Below are 18,126 nucleotides of genomic sequence, written 5' to 3' on the forward strand. Positions count from 1 at the left end.
TTTCTACATTAACAAGATTCTGTTAGTTTATAAAAAAGCCAACATGCATAACACTAAAATTTCAGATTAAAAGGTTTCAGGTAGTAATAAAAATGTATTTTATTACAAACCATAATTTTCCAATTAAAATAACATAATATTTCTCAAGAGTTTCTCAATATGTTTTCATGATTTTATACAAAACTAAAAATTAAGCGAACTATGAAATTTTTTATATTCATGGCTGAAGGGCAACAAAACACAAATTGAAACACTTACACCAGCTACAAAAGAATCAGCTAATAGAATAGTATTGCTATAGAATTAATGAATTTTGTTGATTCTACTAAGGGGGTTTAAATTAAAATTATACAAAGTCTTAAGGTGTCATAAAAAATTACATCAAAGTGTACATCAACATGTTCCATGGATTGATTATTGTTGAATCTACATGGTGATGCATCATGAAATAGTGATCCTTTATATTAAGTTATGACGAGGATTAATAAGTTTTAGTCTCAATCAAGTAATTTATAGCCATATTTTGTGAATCAACATTTATTTTCAATACAGGCATCAGAAGTTTTAAACTGCTGTCTGTAAAACAGAACGATTCAAAGATATTTTGTCAGTTAATAGAAGTGGTATTTTGGTTAAGCTGAATCCTGGTAAATGGAATTTATTACAACCAAGAATAACAATACGTTTATTTCAAGAAAATCAATTACAAAAAATGCTTATCCTAGTGGAAAGATGTGAAATATAGTAAATATAACAGTATACAAAATGATAATCTTAAGAATGCCACAGTAAGATAAATATTTCAGGAATAATCAGAAATTCAGCATCAAGTTCAATGAAATAAAAGGCCTATAATCGTTTGCTATAACATGTATGAAGAGTATTGCACAATTTCCAATCAACATCAAAATAATAATTAGAAAGAAAGTTTTGTTCCTAGAGTGCCAGAACATTTAGACTCGCTTTCATTCACATTTAATTCTCTCATCTAATTTTATCTGATTTTCGAATTACTCATCCTGAATACAAGTATAGTGTCCATGACAAAATTTATGCTATGCAAGTACTAATAGTAATGTAATAAAATTTGTATTTTAAACAGCTTTATTTAGAAATATTGTGTACTAAACCCAGAACCTATTTTCATTTTGTTGACTTTAATTAAGAATGGATATCTCTTTGATTACACATACACCTTCAATATTCTTTATTTACGCACTATTGCAGATTGAAAAAATCTGGCTGTGTGGTTATATGTAACCACACTAGCTAGTATGCTCTAAAGATTGGTGGGCACAGTGGATCCTTCCATTAGCTATATCTTCAAAATACCATGATTTTATATTATATTTCTTGTTTCACTGACCATGGAGAGGTAGGGCAAAATATGAAATTCTTTTCTGTTACGATAGAATATACAGGAGAGCCATTTTCCAGAAGGGAAAATTTTTTCTGCCTACGGAAAAACGACGATCTAGCCTCAATGTGGTGCTGTTAGATAAGTTAAAGCTTGTCTACACTGAACTGAAGCGGAGACCTCTAAAGACTTGCAATCTTTACTTGTAATGAAATAAATTTCTGGGAAGGTATCCTACGCTAAACATTTCAACTTTCTATAGACGGAGATGGAAAAAACTAACAGAGTTAGCCCAAGGAGTTTTAATCTCTCAAAGGAAAAATTACCTTTTGAAATCTGCTATGGATTCTGGAGAGCAGGATAACCTCTTAAGCTGAACTGAAGTGGTTTGGAATCTTCAAAATTAAAATTCAAACAAAAATATTTTTTATGAACACTAAATATTAAGTGGGAAAATTTAAAGAATTAAAAAATTTTTTAATCAGTTTAAAATTGACTCTGCTTTACAAGAAAAAAAATTCACAGGCAAAAATCCTTTGGATTATGGGAATTTTAAAATTCTAGAAGAAAAACCAGCCAAATATATAATTAAAAATGTACTCAGATTTTAGGATCTGCCTTTGCAATAAACAAAAAATACGAGAATAACTCAATCAAGTTTATCTCCCCTAACAATAAATCCTCCATTCTAATAGTGTAAATTAAAAAAAATACAACCTAATTAACTGTCATATCCCAATTAAACAATATAACATTAATAATAAAGAAAAAGTGGAAAAGTTTTGGAATGACAGACACTAAGCTATTTACAAAACTAAAAAAAAAACACATAAAAATATTACTCAGAGATTTTAATGCTCAAATAGGCAGAAAAAAAGAAAACTGGGAAATAGCTAGAAGATTCTCTGCAAATAAGAAGACTAATAAAAATGGAAAAAGAATAATAGAACTCTGAGAAAAACAAGGCCTGAAAATAATAATCAGATTTTAAAAACATTAAAAAACTAAGAACTTGAAATCACCAAATTACATGGGGAATTTCAAGCATGGGGAATTTCAATGGGGTATGGGGAATTTCAGATAGATCATGTCGGAATCTCTTCAAAATAGTTAAAAGAAATCCAAAATGTTAAAGAAAGAAAAACAGAGTTCTAATTGATTACTACCTTTCACAAATCAACATTAAATTCTTCCTTAATTCTAAAAGAAAAGCTACAAAAACACCTAGTTGAAATTCAGAAGTTAAAATTCTATGAAACAGAAAAGGAACTTATTGGCAAAATTAAAAAAAAAAAAAAAACGTGTGATGGGATGAAAATAGTGAAAAAATTCTGGAAAACAGAAATACACTCTGAAAAAATGAAGAATGACTCCAAATGAAGAAAATTAAATAAACTTTGATAACTCCCAGATATTAGCCTCCAAAACCTTTAGACAAACAAAAAGAAATTTTGAAAAAAATAGGTAAAACAACTGGAAATGGACTTCCTTGAAAATAACACAAGATATTTTTACCAAGCATTTAAACGTAAAATTAAAGGTTACCAACTGTACAACACGTTTTAAAAATGAAAACGGTAAACTACAAATAAACAACCAAGAAAACCTTAAAACACTTGTGGAGTACTTAAAGAGACTATTAAATTGCTCAGAACCCAAAGAACTATTTAATTTTGAAAAACCTAACCATATAATACAAGACTCCCTACCTTTGAATGAAAATGAAATAAAAAAAAAAAACAACAATTAAAGAATAATAAAGCTTCTAGAGAATATAAAATAACAGCAGAAATTAAAAAAATAAATTACCCCAAATTAATAAATAAGATTAAAAAATGCTTATGAAGAAATTTGGCTAATGCAAAAAATCCCAGAGGAATGGAAGAATGCAATAATACACCCAGTTCACAAAAAACGAAGTAAAAAACCCCAACAAATAGAGGAATATAACTTTTATCTGTTCCTAACAAAATTTTAAGTAAAGTACAAAACTGAATAATCTACAAAGCTGAGAATTATTTAGGAGAGTATCAGGTACTGTACAGAACAAATTCTAAATTTAAAATCTATCATAAATTAAATTAACCAAAATGGTAAAAAACATTGCAGTTTTCGTAAATTTTAAAAAAGCCTACGATTCTATACACTGTGAACTGCTATTTAAAAATCAGGAGCAAAAGTAGATAGGAAAAGTATAGCAATAAAAAAACACTAATAAACACCAAAATGAAGAATTGTCAGAAGCAATTGAGATTAAAACAGGCACAAGGCAAAGTGGTGGAATCTCCCCAGTTCTACTCAACACTGCCTTGGAAAAAGTAACTAGAGATGGAATAAAGAAATTGGCTAACCCTTTGCGCTTGGATGGCGAACACTGCTGACCACTGCCACTTCTACAACACCTCAGAATTGTTTTAGATTGTACTGTCCTCTCAGGTCAGATGGCCAGCACTGCTGGTTACTTTCATTACCACATTAGCTTGGTGTTGTTTTTAATTGCTTTGTCCTCTCAGGTAAGATAGCCAGCACTGCTGGGTGCTAGAGACTTCCTGTTCTGCTCAGATGTCCATCACAGCTGGGCATTCTATGCACTTTTTTTGATTTTGCGTAAATAATTGTACTCTTTCTGCACGGTGGCAAAACTTTGTAGGGAAATGTTGGACTAAATGAAGTTTGTTTTATAGGTTGGCAACGCTTAGTAATAAATGGTTTGACCACAAATGACGATTATTCCTCTTGCTATGTTATGCTAGCTGTCCATTAGTATATTGTTTGTGTATGTTACGTGTAGTTATATGCATCCAATGAGTGATACATTCAGTTTTCTTGAGAAATCTTACGATATAAGAGAACAACTAGAAAATATAGAAGTTGGCCGAAATGATGAAAATATTAGTTATGATGACAACAATGACGGAGGAGAAGGGAATGAAGTGGAGGATGAAGAAGATGGTTGGAGGGAATGGACTGAGGATGATGTAAGTTTCAATAAATTTATTTATGTAAATAAATGTGGCTTCAACCACCTTGAGGCCCAAGGCCACAGTCAGAACTTTAGTATTTTCAATTGTTTTTTACAATTAAATTACAGAAATAATAAATGAAAGCAATCTGTATACTAAGGAAAAAATCTTAAAAAATACTCCATTAAAGAAGAAACTGATCTGGTGGTCATGGAAGAACATAACTCTTGCCAAAATGAAAGTTCTTTGGAATGTTAATAAACATGGGAATGAATACCAAACCGGAATTAGATGATTACTTTTCAGTGGATTATTATCCTTTTTTAAGGAAAAATTTTGCAAAGAAGGGTTCCAGCAAATATTTTGGAATCTACATGTTAGTACTCCACACAATGGTCCTGTAGGAACAATATCATATTGTGGGAAAGTGTGTAGAGTTGTCCTTCATTTGGACAAAAAGTTTAGACAGTACTATGTTCCTGAACACAAAGTTAATATCGATGAGAGTACTGAGTTTAAGGACAAAGTACTTTTCAAAGTCTATAACAAAGACAAGGCAACCAAGTGGAAGATTAACATTTTTGTAATATCAGAATCCAGCACTGGATATATTTGTGGCCTAGAGCCTTACTTAGGTAAATCAATCACTGATCAAATGGACAGACAGGATTTGGGAGTAGCCAGCAGAGCAGTGTTACACATGGTACAAAAACTTGAAAAAGATTATGACTTTGTTGAAGGGCTTCATGTATTCACTGACCGCTTCTATACAAACACTGATTCAGTAACAGCACTTTATGATAAGAAAGTTCACATTACCAGGACTATTATATGACTACCCCAACAAATAAGAGCAAGAAGGAAGGGAAAAGCTACACAAAAAACAAAAAAAGAAATCTCAATAATTAAGCTGAAGAAAGGTGAAATTAAGGCTTTTCGAAAAAATGACAAGTTATCCTTAATACTTTGGAGAGATACAAATCATGTCTCTATGATTAAAACTTTGTATGATGCCTCAACCCAGACTGAGACAAATAAAAAAAAAAGAGTCATAGAGAATGTAATAAAGACAACTGTGGTATGCAAATACAATTGGTCAATGGGTGGAGTAGATATAGCAGACCAATATATATATCATCTTATGTGTTCATTTGAAAGTCTATAAAATGGTGGAGGAAGGTATTTTGGGTTGTTAGATTATACTGTTAATTAATTTTTACTGTTTAACAAGGAAAAACCAAAAAATTAGATAGACAGAAAAAATTTAGAAAGCAGCTTAGTTACACAATTAGTAGAATATGAAATGTCAATAAAAGGCGCAGCCCGTCTGATGTAGAAGAGGAATGCTTAAATGACGAACTACAAATCAAGTACCCCCTTGAAGATAGGAAAACCTAAGACTGTGCTGTGTGTAGTGACCGAAATAGAATAAGAGCTAAAAAAGAAGTAAGTTCTATTTCAAAACCTGTGAATCCGGGCCTTTGTGCTGGACTATGCTTTGAAAAATATAACACTAAGAAAGATTTTGTAAATTATATTTATTGAAAAACTGCAAAAAAACAGTCAGTACAGTACATTTTTTGTCTCTTTTTCATTAGTTATTATTGTTTATTATTATATAGTTAAAAAGTAAAAATACAGTGTGGTCCTTCATTTTTCAAAGTTATAAAAAATTACAACATTAATATTTAAATCTATTTTTGCCTTTTAATTTTTAAAAAACAAAGACCTAATCGTACTTTCAGCTGATAAACAGAAAAACACATTCCGAGATAGGAGACGTAAAGAGTGTAACATAGTGGTCGAGTTGACCACTATGAGACAGGCATGACTATTGGTGCTGGCCATCTTGACTTAAGAGGACAATTCTTAAATTACCCTTACTAAGGATTAAACATCGAATCTCAGAATCTGTATATTTAGGAAAATGAAAAAAGGAATTAACTATTAATCATTTAGCTTTTGCAGATAATGTAGTTATTCTAGCTATAAATATAGAAGCAAAATTAAAAGTACATCTATTGGTAAAAAACCAATAGTTTTCTAAATGTTTAGAAATATCTTATGAAAAAACAGAATTTATAAACCAACGATAAGAACTGTGTAGAAGAAATAATCTTTGAAAAGGGACAAAAAAATACACAAAGTAGGCAAATTTAAGTATCTTGGGGAGAAAATATCACCAACTGTATGTGAAAAAGAAGGAATTAAAAGTAGGATTCACAAAATGGAAACAGCTTATAGACTGACAGCAGATTTTTACAAGAAATTTTTAAGCAATTAAGCTAAACTACGTCATTACAAAACAGTAATTTGCCCGGAAGAGATATACAGGTGAGATTTTAGGAAAGTTTAAATGTAAGAAATCTTTTAAAAGAAAGAATTTTAAGATTTAGATATGAAAATGCGGAAATGAAAAATGGTTTTTTGCCACATCTACAGAAGAATGACAGTAGACTTACAAAACAATTACTTACTTTTATAAAGATAGAAAAACAACAATATGATGGTACCGAGAAGTAACCAAGAACTAGAAAAACTACATAAAGATTGGAAAGAAATAATAAGATAGTAGTTTTGAAAAACAATTGATGTTTTCAAACTAGATGAAAAGGAAAAACCAAAGAACAGCTCCAGAAAATTTACAGAAGAGCAAAACCAAGCACTCTCAGAAAGAATGAAGAAATACTGGAAACAATGGAAAGAAGGGGGAAAAAGAAAGAAAATGCAATAAGATCTAAAAAGGTCTAATTGAAAAAAGTAAAAGAGTACACAAGAAACTCAATTTTTTAATTTTTTAGAAGTTTCATTTAATAAAATATTATCTTTATTTATTTGTATTAAATCCAAATTTCAGCAACAGCAACAACAAACATATTGTTGCTGTTATTTCCATAACAGCAACAATGAAGTAAAACCAAATCAACTAAAACTCTATTACAACTTGAATTTTTTCTGTTACCTTTTTTAAATATATATATATATATTAAAACTTGATGGAAGCTTTTAATTAGTAATTATCAAAATATGAATCTAAGAATAAATTAAAACAAAATTATATGCAATTATGTATATTTTATATGAATTTTTAAATGCATATCTAATCTACAACATAAGCAAATTGTACAAAATAAATGCACAGAAGTTACATGTAGTACTGAAGTGTGTTTCTTTTTGTCATCAGCCATTTGTTGGCTTGATGTTATTCTGCATTCCTTTCAGTTTTGCACAAACTTTTTAACCTTAAAAAAATTTACTACATTCTTCATCTTCAATTATCTTCTTTATATAACTCCATCTTTGTCTTTCTCCACAGTTTGTACCTGGATCATCTAAATACATGACCCACCCATCTAGTTTGCCTCTTTACAGGATCTTGCCACAAACTGCTCTCCTTGCCTACTCAACTTTCACATTTCAACAACCCACATACATAATTTTAACGTTCTCCTGTACACTACATTTTAAAATTTCCACTTTTTTGCTTTAAAGTCCAGGCTTCCCTATCATGAAGCACTACACTCCACACAAATATTTCTAAAAAGCTTTTTTGACTTTGTAGAACAGCAGCAGATTCTTTCTTATATAAAAGTTCTACTTTCTTGGCCCAGTTTGGTTCTGATTTCTAATTTACTTCATTTACTACCAAGATAACAAAATTCTGCAACTTTTGGTAAATTAATTATATTTTAATATTGTCGTTATCCTCAAAGAATACTTGAATTATATTTTAACAAATTTTATACCCATATTAGTTTATTTAAAAAAAAGTCTCCTCCTTTTTTGAGGAACTTTCTCATAACTTGTTTACTTTTCAGGATTACTTAAATAATAACTTATTACTTAATTCCATTATTGATTTATATTTCAAGGAAATAGATTTTATCTTAACAAAAATATTACCTTTCACTTACCATTTTGTAGCATCAACTAATATGGTTATTAGTTACTAAAAACGTCCACAGTAGCCAGTGAACTGAAGCCAACCAGCATTTCAGACCAACTGCACTGAACTAACTACTTGAACCAGTTCACCGAATGTCGTTTTGGACACTCACATTTTATCTTACTTTACACCTTCAATATCTAGGATGGTGTTCCAAAACTTTCATTAATATCATAATATATATGAATTTATATATAATGGCTTATTTAATAGAATTTATATAGTTTTTGTTATCTTTGGTATATAATATCAATGTAATACTTTATTATGTATAACAAGCAATTTTTCATCAGAGCCCGATTCTGAAAACTATTCTTATACATTACTATTACTGAATAAAAATTATTTCAGATATTTTTATTAATAGAGAATTGTAAGAAATTATAATAAAAATACAGATTAATAAAAAACAAAAAGATGCTAACAATAATATGTATTACATTCAAAATTCTTCCTTTTTTGTTTTGACATTTGCCAGGAACTGAGCTTAGCAGTTTGTAATAATACTGAATGAGCCACCAAAATGGACAATTAGTATACAAATCCATATATTATTTTTAAAAAATAAGAAATTTTTAATTTCTTTTTCCTTAGAAAAATAGAGCACAAGGGAAACAATTACAGCACCATATACTAGAAAAAAGAATTAAACCTCAGGTGTAGATGCGCATGTCACAGTCAGGTATTTTCTTCACAAAAAAAATTCAATAAGTAATAAGCATCAACATGTATGCTACATATAGCATTTAGTAACAGTGTTCTTGTTAAAGGAAATAATGAGATATGATTTGGATTTCTTTACCTTTATCCATATTACTTCTTTTAAATTTAAGTCAGGATGGTATGCTTAATCCCAGAACATTTATGCACCTTGGCCAAACAGACTTGAATGTTTTATTTTCTATTTCTTTCTATATAAACTTATAAAAATAATTAATTCATTCATAAACTCAGCTACTAAATCATTTTGTCCAGCATGAACCTATCAAAGACAATATTGTAAAAAAATGTTAAGCAAGAAATTCAAAACTGAAAACAATAGGGGAAGTTGCATAGATTGGACCGGTGCTTACGTTTGACTGCCATACTAACTTGACAATTAAGGAAATTTTTAGAAGTTTGGTTGGCAACAGTAGTTGCTTATATAGGTAGGAATATAGATTCCCCACTTCCTTTATTCTGGTTGTGCAGTTTGCTGTATTACGAAAGTGAAAGATTTTGTGAAGTAGTGATAAAGTATTTTGTTTGTATTTCAAGAATCCTACTACTACTACTACTACTACTATATTTTACTTACGATGTACATAAAATGACATATTACAGTTAAAGTATGGTTATTTAGTTCTGTAATGGTAGCACTGTTCTTGCAATTTATTTTGAAGTTAAGGTTTGGCTACTAATTTTCAGTTATGTGGTAAGTAGATTGATTTGGACCACTGTTTGTTGCCAAGGATGGACCAGTGCATTCAGACAACCAACATATTATGCTGAAAAATTACTTTACTTTAATAATTTGATAAATAATACCAGACAACTGAAACAAATATTTTCCTTCCAAATTGCATATATGGCTGGAAGACAACATTATGGGCACTGGTCTGAAAATGACCTTCTTTTAGCTGTAGAGCCTATATAAATTGTGATTATGGACTTAATGAATGTAGTAGAGTATATAGAGTCCCATAAGATAAAATTAAGAGGTACTCTTACCTCTTTGTCTATGCCTCAGAGGAAAAGACAGCAAAAACACTTTCGTCAATGAAGAAAAGACAAAGGAAGACAACCAACATTTTCAGAAGATACATACGGAGAAAATGTTAGCTGACCTCATTTTAAATTTGAAGAATGTTTTTATGGCCTGACTATTACTGACATAAGAAAATTGACTTTTGACATAACAGAAAAGTACTCGCTGGTTATCACATTTAGTAAAAAGAAAAGACTAGCAGGAAATAAAAATGGTTTTATTCATTTATGTGAAAAACAAAAGTTTGTCTCTTTGCAAGCCTGAAAATATGCCACTTCAAAGAATGAAAGGTTTTAACAGAGAAAATTTAAACCATTTTTTTGATCTTTTAGAAAAAATTGTGGACGACGATAAAATAATGTGAATACCATTTTTAATGTTGATGAAATGGAGTGTTCTACAGTACAAAAATGCCCTCAAAAAACAGCTGAGCTGAAAGGTCAATGGCAACTTGGCTTTGTTACAAATGGCAACTGTGTAATATTATCACGGTTGTTGGTGCCAGTGATACGGGAGTTTTCATTCTACTTATGATAATCTCTAAGAGGAAAATCTGGAATGATGATTTAAAAGTTGGTGTTCCACAAGACAACTTTGTTACCATTTCAGAAACAGGTACATTTACACAAAGTTATTTCTTAAGTAGCTGAAGAATTTTTGCATGCACATTAATTGTATCAAGAATAATAAGGTACTAACTCCTGGGTGTGCATACTACTCATAGTAAAAATATTTATGCTGTTGAGTTTGCTTGGAAACATGGAATCACATTGCAGCAATTACCTGGATACAAAAATCACCAGTTACAACTATTGGATGTCACTGTATTTGGCCGATTGCAGGCATATTTTATTTAGGCACAAGAGGCATTTCTACATCAGTATAAGGGTAGCAAAATCAATCAAAAATAGGTTGCAAGCCTGCTAAGTAAAGCCTATGGCAGAGTAACTATGGTTGGAAGTGCAGAGCACTTTTTGTTCTGGAGTCTTGCATGTAAAGAGACAGGTTTTTAATGAATCACACTTTGCTGCTATTATTTACTCCCATTCCAAGAAACAGTGGTTTGACATCTCCTGCGAATTCAAGTACTGTACAGTCAGAAATTGAACCATTCACCCGAACAAAGAACATCAACGACAAATAACTTAAACAATACTTTACAAGAAATATTTCCATCGCCAGTAGAAAATCTATAACTAGACAAACCAGGCAGCAAGAAAAGGAGACAAGGTGCAACAAAAGAGCCATAGGAATCTCTACAAAGACTAATTGAATCTAAAGAAAAACAAATTTGGTCGGCGAAAAATGTAAAAAGGTTAAAGAAAGCTATTTTTCCAGAAAAGCAGGTAAAAGTCTTTGATAAAAAGAACCTACTGGTTTTGCACTCTGTAACAAAAATGAAGAAAAAGCAATGCTCCAGTGTGTGGACTGTGCATTTGGTTCTACACAAATTGTGCAGAAGTTATTGCTAGAGTAAAGATACTACTCGTAAAACTTAATAAATTTTCAAATCAAACAAGTGCTTTCATTATTTTATTATGTTTTAATATTTTTGTTACTAATTAACTTCATCCTGTTTAATTATTTTTGTGTATTTATTATCCCTATAAATATAATGTCGTGAAATTTTATTAATAGCATAACATTTTTATTACAATTTTTTTGTTATTGATACAGACATTAATCATTTATGTATTATATAAACATAAAATTAATTTTATTTTTAAGTATTTTTTCAAATATACTGGATGGTCCAACTAGGAAACCACCAGCCAAAATTAGGAAACTGGTTTCCTTTGATGGACCAAATTTATTTTTTATTATTTAATTTTTATATTCATTATCTGTTCATTTTTTAAAAAAAGTAATTACACTATTCTGTGAGGAAATTACTGGGTATTTCATTTCTCCCATTGAAACTCTTTATATGTAGCTAATTTTTGTGATAGAGTACACTGTATGTTGAGTGGTCCAGATTTGGCAACTCTCCCCTACATTATTAAAAGAATTAAGTGGCAAAAAGTAATGGTAAATTATAATGTCATAGGTTACTGTATTAAAAAAGGATTTTTAAATATGCACTAAAACAACATTTTGGAAAGATTTCATACGCAGATTAGGAAAATGAATACTGTCTGTTATGGAAATCTAAAAGGAATGAATTCATACAATTTTTTTCAATATTTTTAATATGCAAAACTATTTTTATTTGTTAAATTCATAACTTATTTATTGTCATTGCTAATTAAATACAAATTAGAGAGCAATAATTTTTAAATGAACATGGAAAAAATATATAGTAAGTACTGAGAGAGTCATGTGTTTTTAAAAAAAAAATATGTTATCACGTTTATCTTACAAGTTTTTCTCTTTTTTTTTGTTCATGTACATTCTAAAAGGATTCATTTGCACTTAACTTTTGTATTTTGTGATGCTGTTCTAATCAATGGCTTGAAGGGATCAAAATCTCTAAGAAACAATGCAAGGAAATGTTGGAGCAGTTGCTTCATTTGTTAACCTTAGAGAAAAACACATACCCATTCCTGTTATATTAAATTATAATGTACTTATTTAAAATAAAATATTTATTTATCTAACATAAAATTATTTATTAATTATATAATCACATATCTATAAAAATAATTCCTGAAAAGAATGTTGAAGTGAAATTTATCATAACATAATTGACTATTTATTCATAAAATTTTAACATATTGAATTTATTTAGCTTTTATTCGGTTAAATGGTAAGAGTAAGCTGTTTTACATAAACAGTGAGTGGGAAGTCTAAGAATATTAACACTTAACAAAAATGAATTCTAATATTCATTACTGCAGATCATACCTTGCCACATGAATTCGACATGAAGTTATAAAAAGTATAGCTATTAATAACAAACAATAATTAATTAACAATAAATTGGCCATTATTTCTTCATTACTACATATCAATTACTAACTTGAAAATTTTTTAACATATCAATTTTGTAACAATATGTCTGAAGATGGAAAAATCTTAAAAGGCTCAAATGATTGAAAATATGAATAGAATATTCAAATAACTTAATAAAATTCATTCAACTATCGATCAAGATAAAAAATAAGAAAAAAATTATAAATAGTTACATAACAGAAAACATAAAATTTCCATTCTATAGCCACATCATACAAAATCTCACTTAACATAATTTGCGTATTAAAATACAAATTTAATTTATTTTTCAAGTCATGCCTTACACTTAATAAAATATTGTAAAATAAAAAAATATTCTTTGTCAATTTGAAAAATATAAATTTATATCATTTATAAATTAAAAGCTTCCAATCACTAATTAATAAAAATACTTCAGCACTTTAAGTGCTATACCACACTATATATATGAGTAGCAATGATTTCACAATAGCATTCGACCGATTCGTTTTTCTTTACGCACATTAAAAGATTTTAAAAAATAAATATTATTTTATCTACTTATTTTTTCTTTAATTTATATAATACTAATTCCACAATAAATAAAAGCCAATTAATTGAATATAATTCAATGATTTAACGATTACTTTTACAGTAGTTCAGTAATTAATATGATATATAATACTTTCTTCATTTATAGGAAAAAAGAAAGCATTAGAGAATTTAATTAATAATAATAATAATAATTTTATTATATAAATAAAATTTAACTATCTTCAGTGCCTTCACTATTCTCATTATCAACAAATTCAACATGAGTAAACGGAAAATGTCCAACCTTTCCATTTAACTCCCCTTCCCACTGGCCATTAATGTTCATTTTGGTTACTTTAATTATGTCACCCACTTCTAGCTTTAAAGCAGTCTTATCATATGCATTTGGAACACGTACTTGTTTTACACGAGCATATGCTGGAAGCTTCCTCTAAAAAAACAAAGTAAAATACAAATCTTATTAATTTATAGTAGTAATCTACAACTACATTCTTTTATAAATTTAAGATTAAATTACAGAAAAATCTGTTATAATAAGGTTAAAATTATTTAAAAAAATCTAAAACACCTCCACAGGATTAACTAGGGAAAAAACATTAAGTATAAAATAACCTTGCAATATCAACAGGTAGAGACCAGAATTTATTAAAGATATGAAACTGAAATAAAAATACTATTCAACATATGTAAATTGTATTACAGTTTTATACAGATTATATATAGTTTTAATAAGGCTGTAGTTTTATTTAATGGGTATATTTTCAGATTTTTTTTACTTAATAGACTTAAAACATTTAAGATATAAAAATCAGATAATATGCAAGCTGTTCTTGTGTTACATAATTACTTTGTGCAAAGAATTGCTACTTTGGCAAGTAAAACATTAAAAATCCTCTTGTGGTACAAGACTTGAAAACATGGGTACACTGAAACAGGCAACCTTGGTTTGTAGTAGTTTCAAATTGGATACCAAGGGAAAAATACCTTTTATTTTATTTAACTTGTAAAAGTGATGTAGTCTGCAAAACTGGAATAAGAACATTTTTGTTTATATAAGGTTGTACTTTCAAAAAAAGATAAGATGTGATTCTAAACATTTTTATAAGTTTAGAAGTTTTATAGAAAAGATAAACTCATTTCCTTATTTAAGAGTAAGAAAAATACATGTGTACCTGGATATTAGACCGACGAATCGTTGGTTCTGGTTGATGGTGATGAACAGCAGGAGAATGACTGCCTCTTTGAAATGTCTGTTGCTGCTGTGACCCCTCATACTGAAACAAATATTGAATGTGTTAATGCAAATACGTTCAATTCTTTGTTACGCATTGCCTTCCAGTGATTAATCAGCATAAAGCAGCTATATGCCATAGTCTGACTATAAGTTTGCCTTATACTAAAGCAGAATTAGGGAAAAGATTGTCATTGTCTCTCATGGATTTCTTAGTAAGATAACTGTTAAAGATATGAAGCGTTATGAATTCTTTTTTTTTCAGGAATTATGGTAACTGTACAAACAAAAGAAAAATATTTATTTATTGAATTGGTTAACTTATACCATTTTGTAATTAAAAAAAAAAAAAAAATCAACCATACTTATTTATTCATTTTAATCATAGAATAATTATCATTAAATTTCTAATGGAATTTATGCAATATGGTTACAAGTGACAATGACTGTCTCTTGGTTAGCATTGTTTAACTATGCAGTGAATAGACTGTACAATATGCATGCCAATCTACCAGCCAAACTAAAATGGATTTGATATTCAATGTATCTAAATAAGTACATTCTTACCTATGAATACAAGTTTTAAAACTACACTTAGAATAATCCACTGAATTGTTAAACTGATAAAATCTACATTATTCTGAATTATATCATATTCATTCAAGTTTTAGACTGTCCAAAAAAGTGAGTTACTATTTTTGTCAAAGAATGAAGGTTATTCAGAGAATTCTCAGACGGACAAAGAAAACATAAGATTTTTTCTGAAATTTGTTCATTTTTCAACAGTCACCTTGCAATTTGATACATTTAAATGGACTTTCTATCTAACTTTTTAATACCTTCAGTAAAATACAATTTGACCAACTCGGCAAAATAAGCAATTATCTCAGTTAATGAGATAACTGCATAAACTTGCCCTTAGCCTGGATTCAGGGCAAGTGAAAAGACTTTGAAGAGTAGGTCACTGAATTTTGCAGCAACAATCAGAGACCTTTGTGGAGGTGCATTATTGTTGTAAAAGAGCACTTTCTTTTTGGCCAGATGTGGATGTTTGCTTCAAGAGTTGGAGTTCATGGAGCAATCTGTTTGCAACTGTTGTGAGGTGGACAAAGTTTTTGTCACTGACCTGGTGACCTTGTGCAGAAGGCAGGTCAGATCCTTGTGGGCAGTCCCATCATTGGATTCCTCACCGGTGATGCAGTGAAGGTCACACAGTATCTTTATAGACTACAAGGAGATGAGGAACTGGCCGTAAGGAAGGTGCAGAAGCAACACCCCAATTTCATGGAGACGTTGGATACAGGCAGGCTGGGTGTTGAGAGTCCTGTCTGACAAGATTGAGCTGTATTCATCGCCTTATAGAATACCTGATAGGATGATCGGACAGAAGATCACAGTTTTATTAAGGGACTGGGCACAGACATGCTCAACAAATCCAGACTGCCCACCGTGCAAGACTGTGATTATCAAGTCTAGCGAGAAATCCTTTGCCAACTTCCTGAGGTCAGAAGGCAGGAACAACAAAATACAGATCCATGTCGAAAGTGCAGGCAACACTGCCGAGCTGCTTCACGAGACCATAAAGAAAATGGATACTGCAGCTAATGTGACCTTCAGAGGGAAGACTGATCAGAAGTCCTTCGTCTACATGACATGTGGCAAAACCACATACTAAGATGTGCAAGAGGACTTCCTGCTCCAGGTGATCTAGTGTCTGTTATGTCCCTCAGGCCGGCTTCTGACAATACCCAGAAAACAACTATGGTGCTGCTTGTAAGCTCAATGCGCTATGGGCAGGATCCAAACTGGGTGGGTTAGCTGCCTCCCTACGAGCTGGGGAGGAGGAATGAAGTGCTTCAGATGATGGGATATGGATTACCTTGCCTCTAAGTACAAGGGCCCTGATCACTCAGTGTTTTGTCTCAGCTGTGGCTAGGCCAGCCACAAAAGGTCTGATTGGAAAGAAGCACAAATATGTGCAGCCTATGACGCTAGCAGCCACAGAACTGTTAGTAAACTGTGTCATAAATGCCCTGATCATTCAGTGTTTTGTTTCAGCTGTGGCTAGGCCAGCCACAAAAGGTCTGATTGGAAAGAAGCACAAATATGTGCAGCCTATGGCGCTACCAGCCACAGGACTGTTAGTAAAGTGTGTCATAAAAATAGGAACTGAAGTCCTCCAAATTAATTCAAACAGGAGCCAAACAGTCTCTATTTCTTGGTCTCAGAGGTTGCAAGATGGGGAAAAGCCAACTTCATGCTGTGCAAAGCCAAATATAGCATTGGCTGATGAGAAGCAGTAGATCTGATGCTGACAGCAGCACTGTCATTACTGAGGTCTCTGGTGCCTTGCCGGTAATTTGCTCCACCAACTACCTGGCCTTTTAAGAAGGAGTAGCAGAAGGCCCATCATTCTGTAGTCAGTCAGGATGTTTTGGCTTCCTTCAGGATCAAGGTCCTGGCAAATCTTGATGATACTGACCTCATGGATCCTGAGAATCTTTCAGGCATCATAGCTGATACCTTCAAGGGGACTCAATCAGGCAGGCTACCGTGGGAAATGGGCCTATTTGTGGACTGCCAAGGTCAATAGGCTAAGATAATCTTGCATGAATACCAGGTGGAAACTAAAGAGGGCCAATAGGAGGAATGATATCATACTCCATAGCTACTGGCAGGACGAGCTCAAAATGACTAGGTAGATTCTGAAGTACAAGATCTTCAGGACCAAATGGCAGAAGTGGGAAATCTGTGATGCCCTCAATGAGAATATCTGGGGAAACGGCTACAAAATTGTTACCAAAAAATTTGGTATCATCCTGTCTACAGGGCTACTCTATTGAGTTGTGTGGACTCTCTTTCCTCAATACAGCAAGATGAACTGCAAGGAAATAGCCAGTTGTAATATAATATAAAATGCAATAAGAGCCCTGGCTTGGACGGCATGCCCTGAAAGGCGGTCAAGTTGTAAAACTTGTTCCGTGGTGCATGGTTGATGCATTCAACTATATCATCACCTGGGATGGTTCCTAGAATTCTGGAAGTCCACCCGGCTTGTATTCTTTAGGAAGGAGAGGAGGCAAGGCAGTGACCCAGCATACTTTAGGCCAATCTGCTCAATTACTTGAGTAAGCTTTTCAAGAGGGTGCTGCTTAACAGGTTCAACCAAGAGGTGGAGGCAACTGGAGGTCTTAGCAACCTCTAGCTTAGCTTTCATAAGGACAGTTAAACTAAAGGTGCCACATCTAGAGTCATGATCAATATCCAGGAAGAGAGATCGGGCTCAAGGCAGTGATTTGATTCTGGCAGTGATCCTGTTTGATGTGAAAAATGTATTCAACAGTGTACCATGGAACACAATATTCCAGGCACTGAAGAATTGTGGCTTCAGACCATACCTGAGGATGATAATCCACT

The 18,126-nt window shown here is 31.4% G+C and overlaps 1 protein-coding gene across 6 annotated transcripts in view; it reads right to left on the reverse strand.

The window, feature by feature from the left end:
• Positions 1-7,079: 7,079 nt before the first annotated feature.
• The window catches only part of Crk (Crk proto-oncogene, adaptor protein), a 47,238-nt gene continuing 36,191 nt past the window's right edge, over positions 7,080-18,126 (reverse strand). For all 6 annotated transcript variants that reach the window (XM_075362661.1, XM_075362659.1, XM_075362658.1 and 3 more), the window contains 2 exons: positions 14,651-14,752; positions 7,080-13,908 (listed from right to left, as the gene is read on the reverse strand). In XM_075362661.1, the coding sequence (XP_075218776.1) occupies positions 13,690-13,908; positions 14,651-14,752 (321 nt within the window). In that variant the 3' untranslated portion in view covers positions 7,080-13,689. The remainder of the gene's footprint in view (positions 13,909-14,650; positions 14,753-18,126) is intronic.

This window comes from Lycorma delicatula, chromosome 4, assembly GCF_047948215.1.
Source record: "Lycorma delicatula isolate Av1 chromosome 4, ASM4794821v1, whole genome shotgun sequence".
NCBI lineage: Eukaryota > Metazoa > Arthropoda > Insecta > Hemiptera > Fulgoridae > Lycorma > Lycorma delicatula.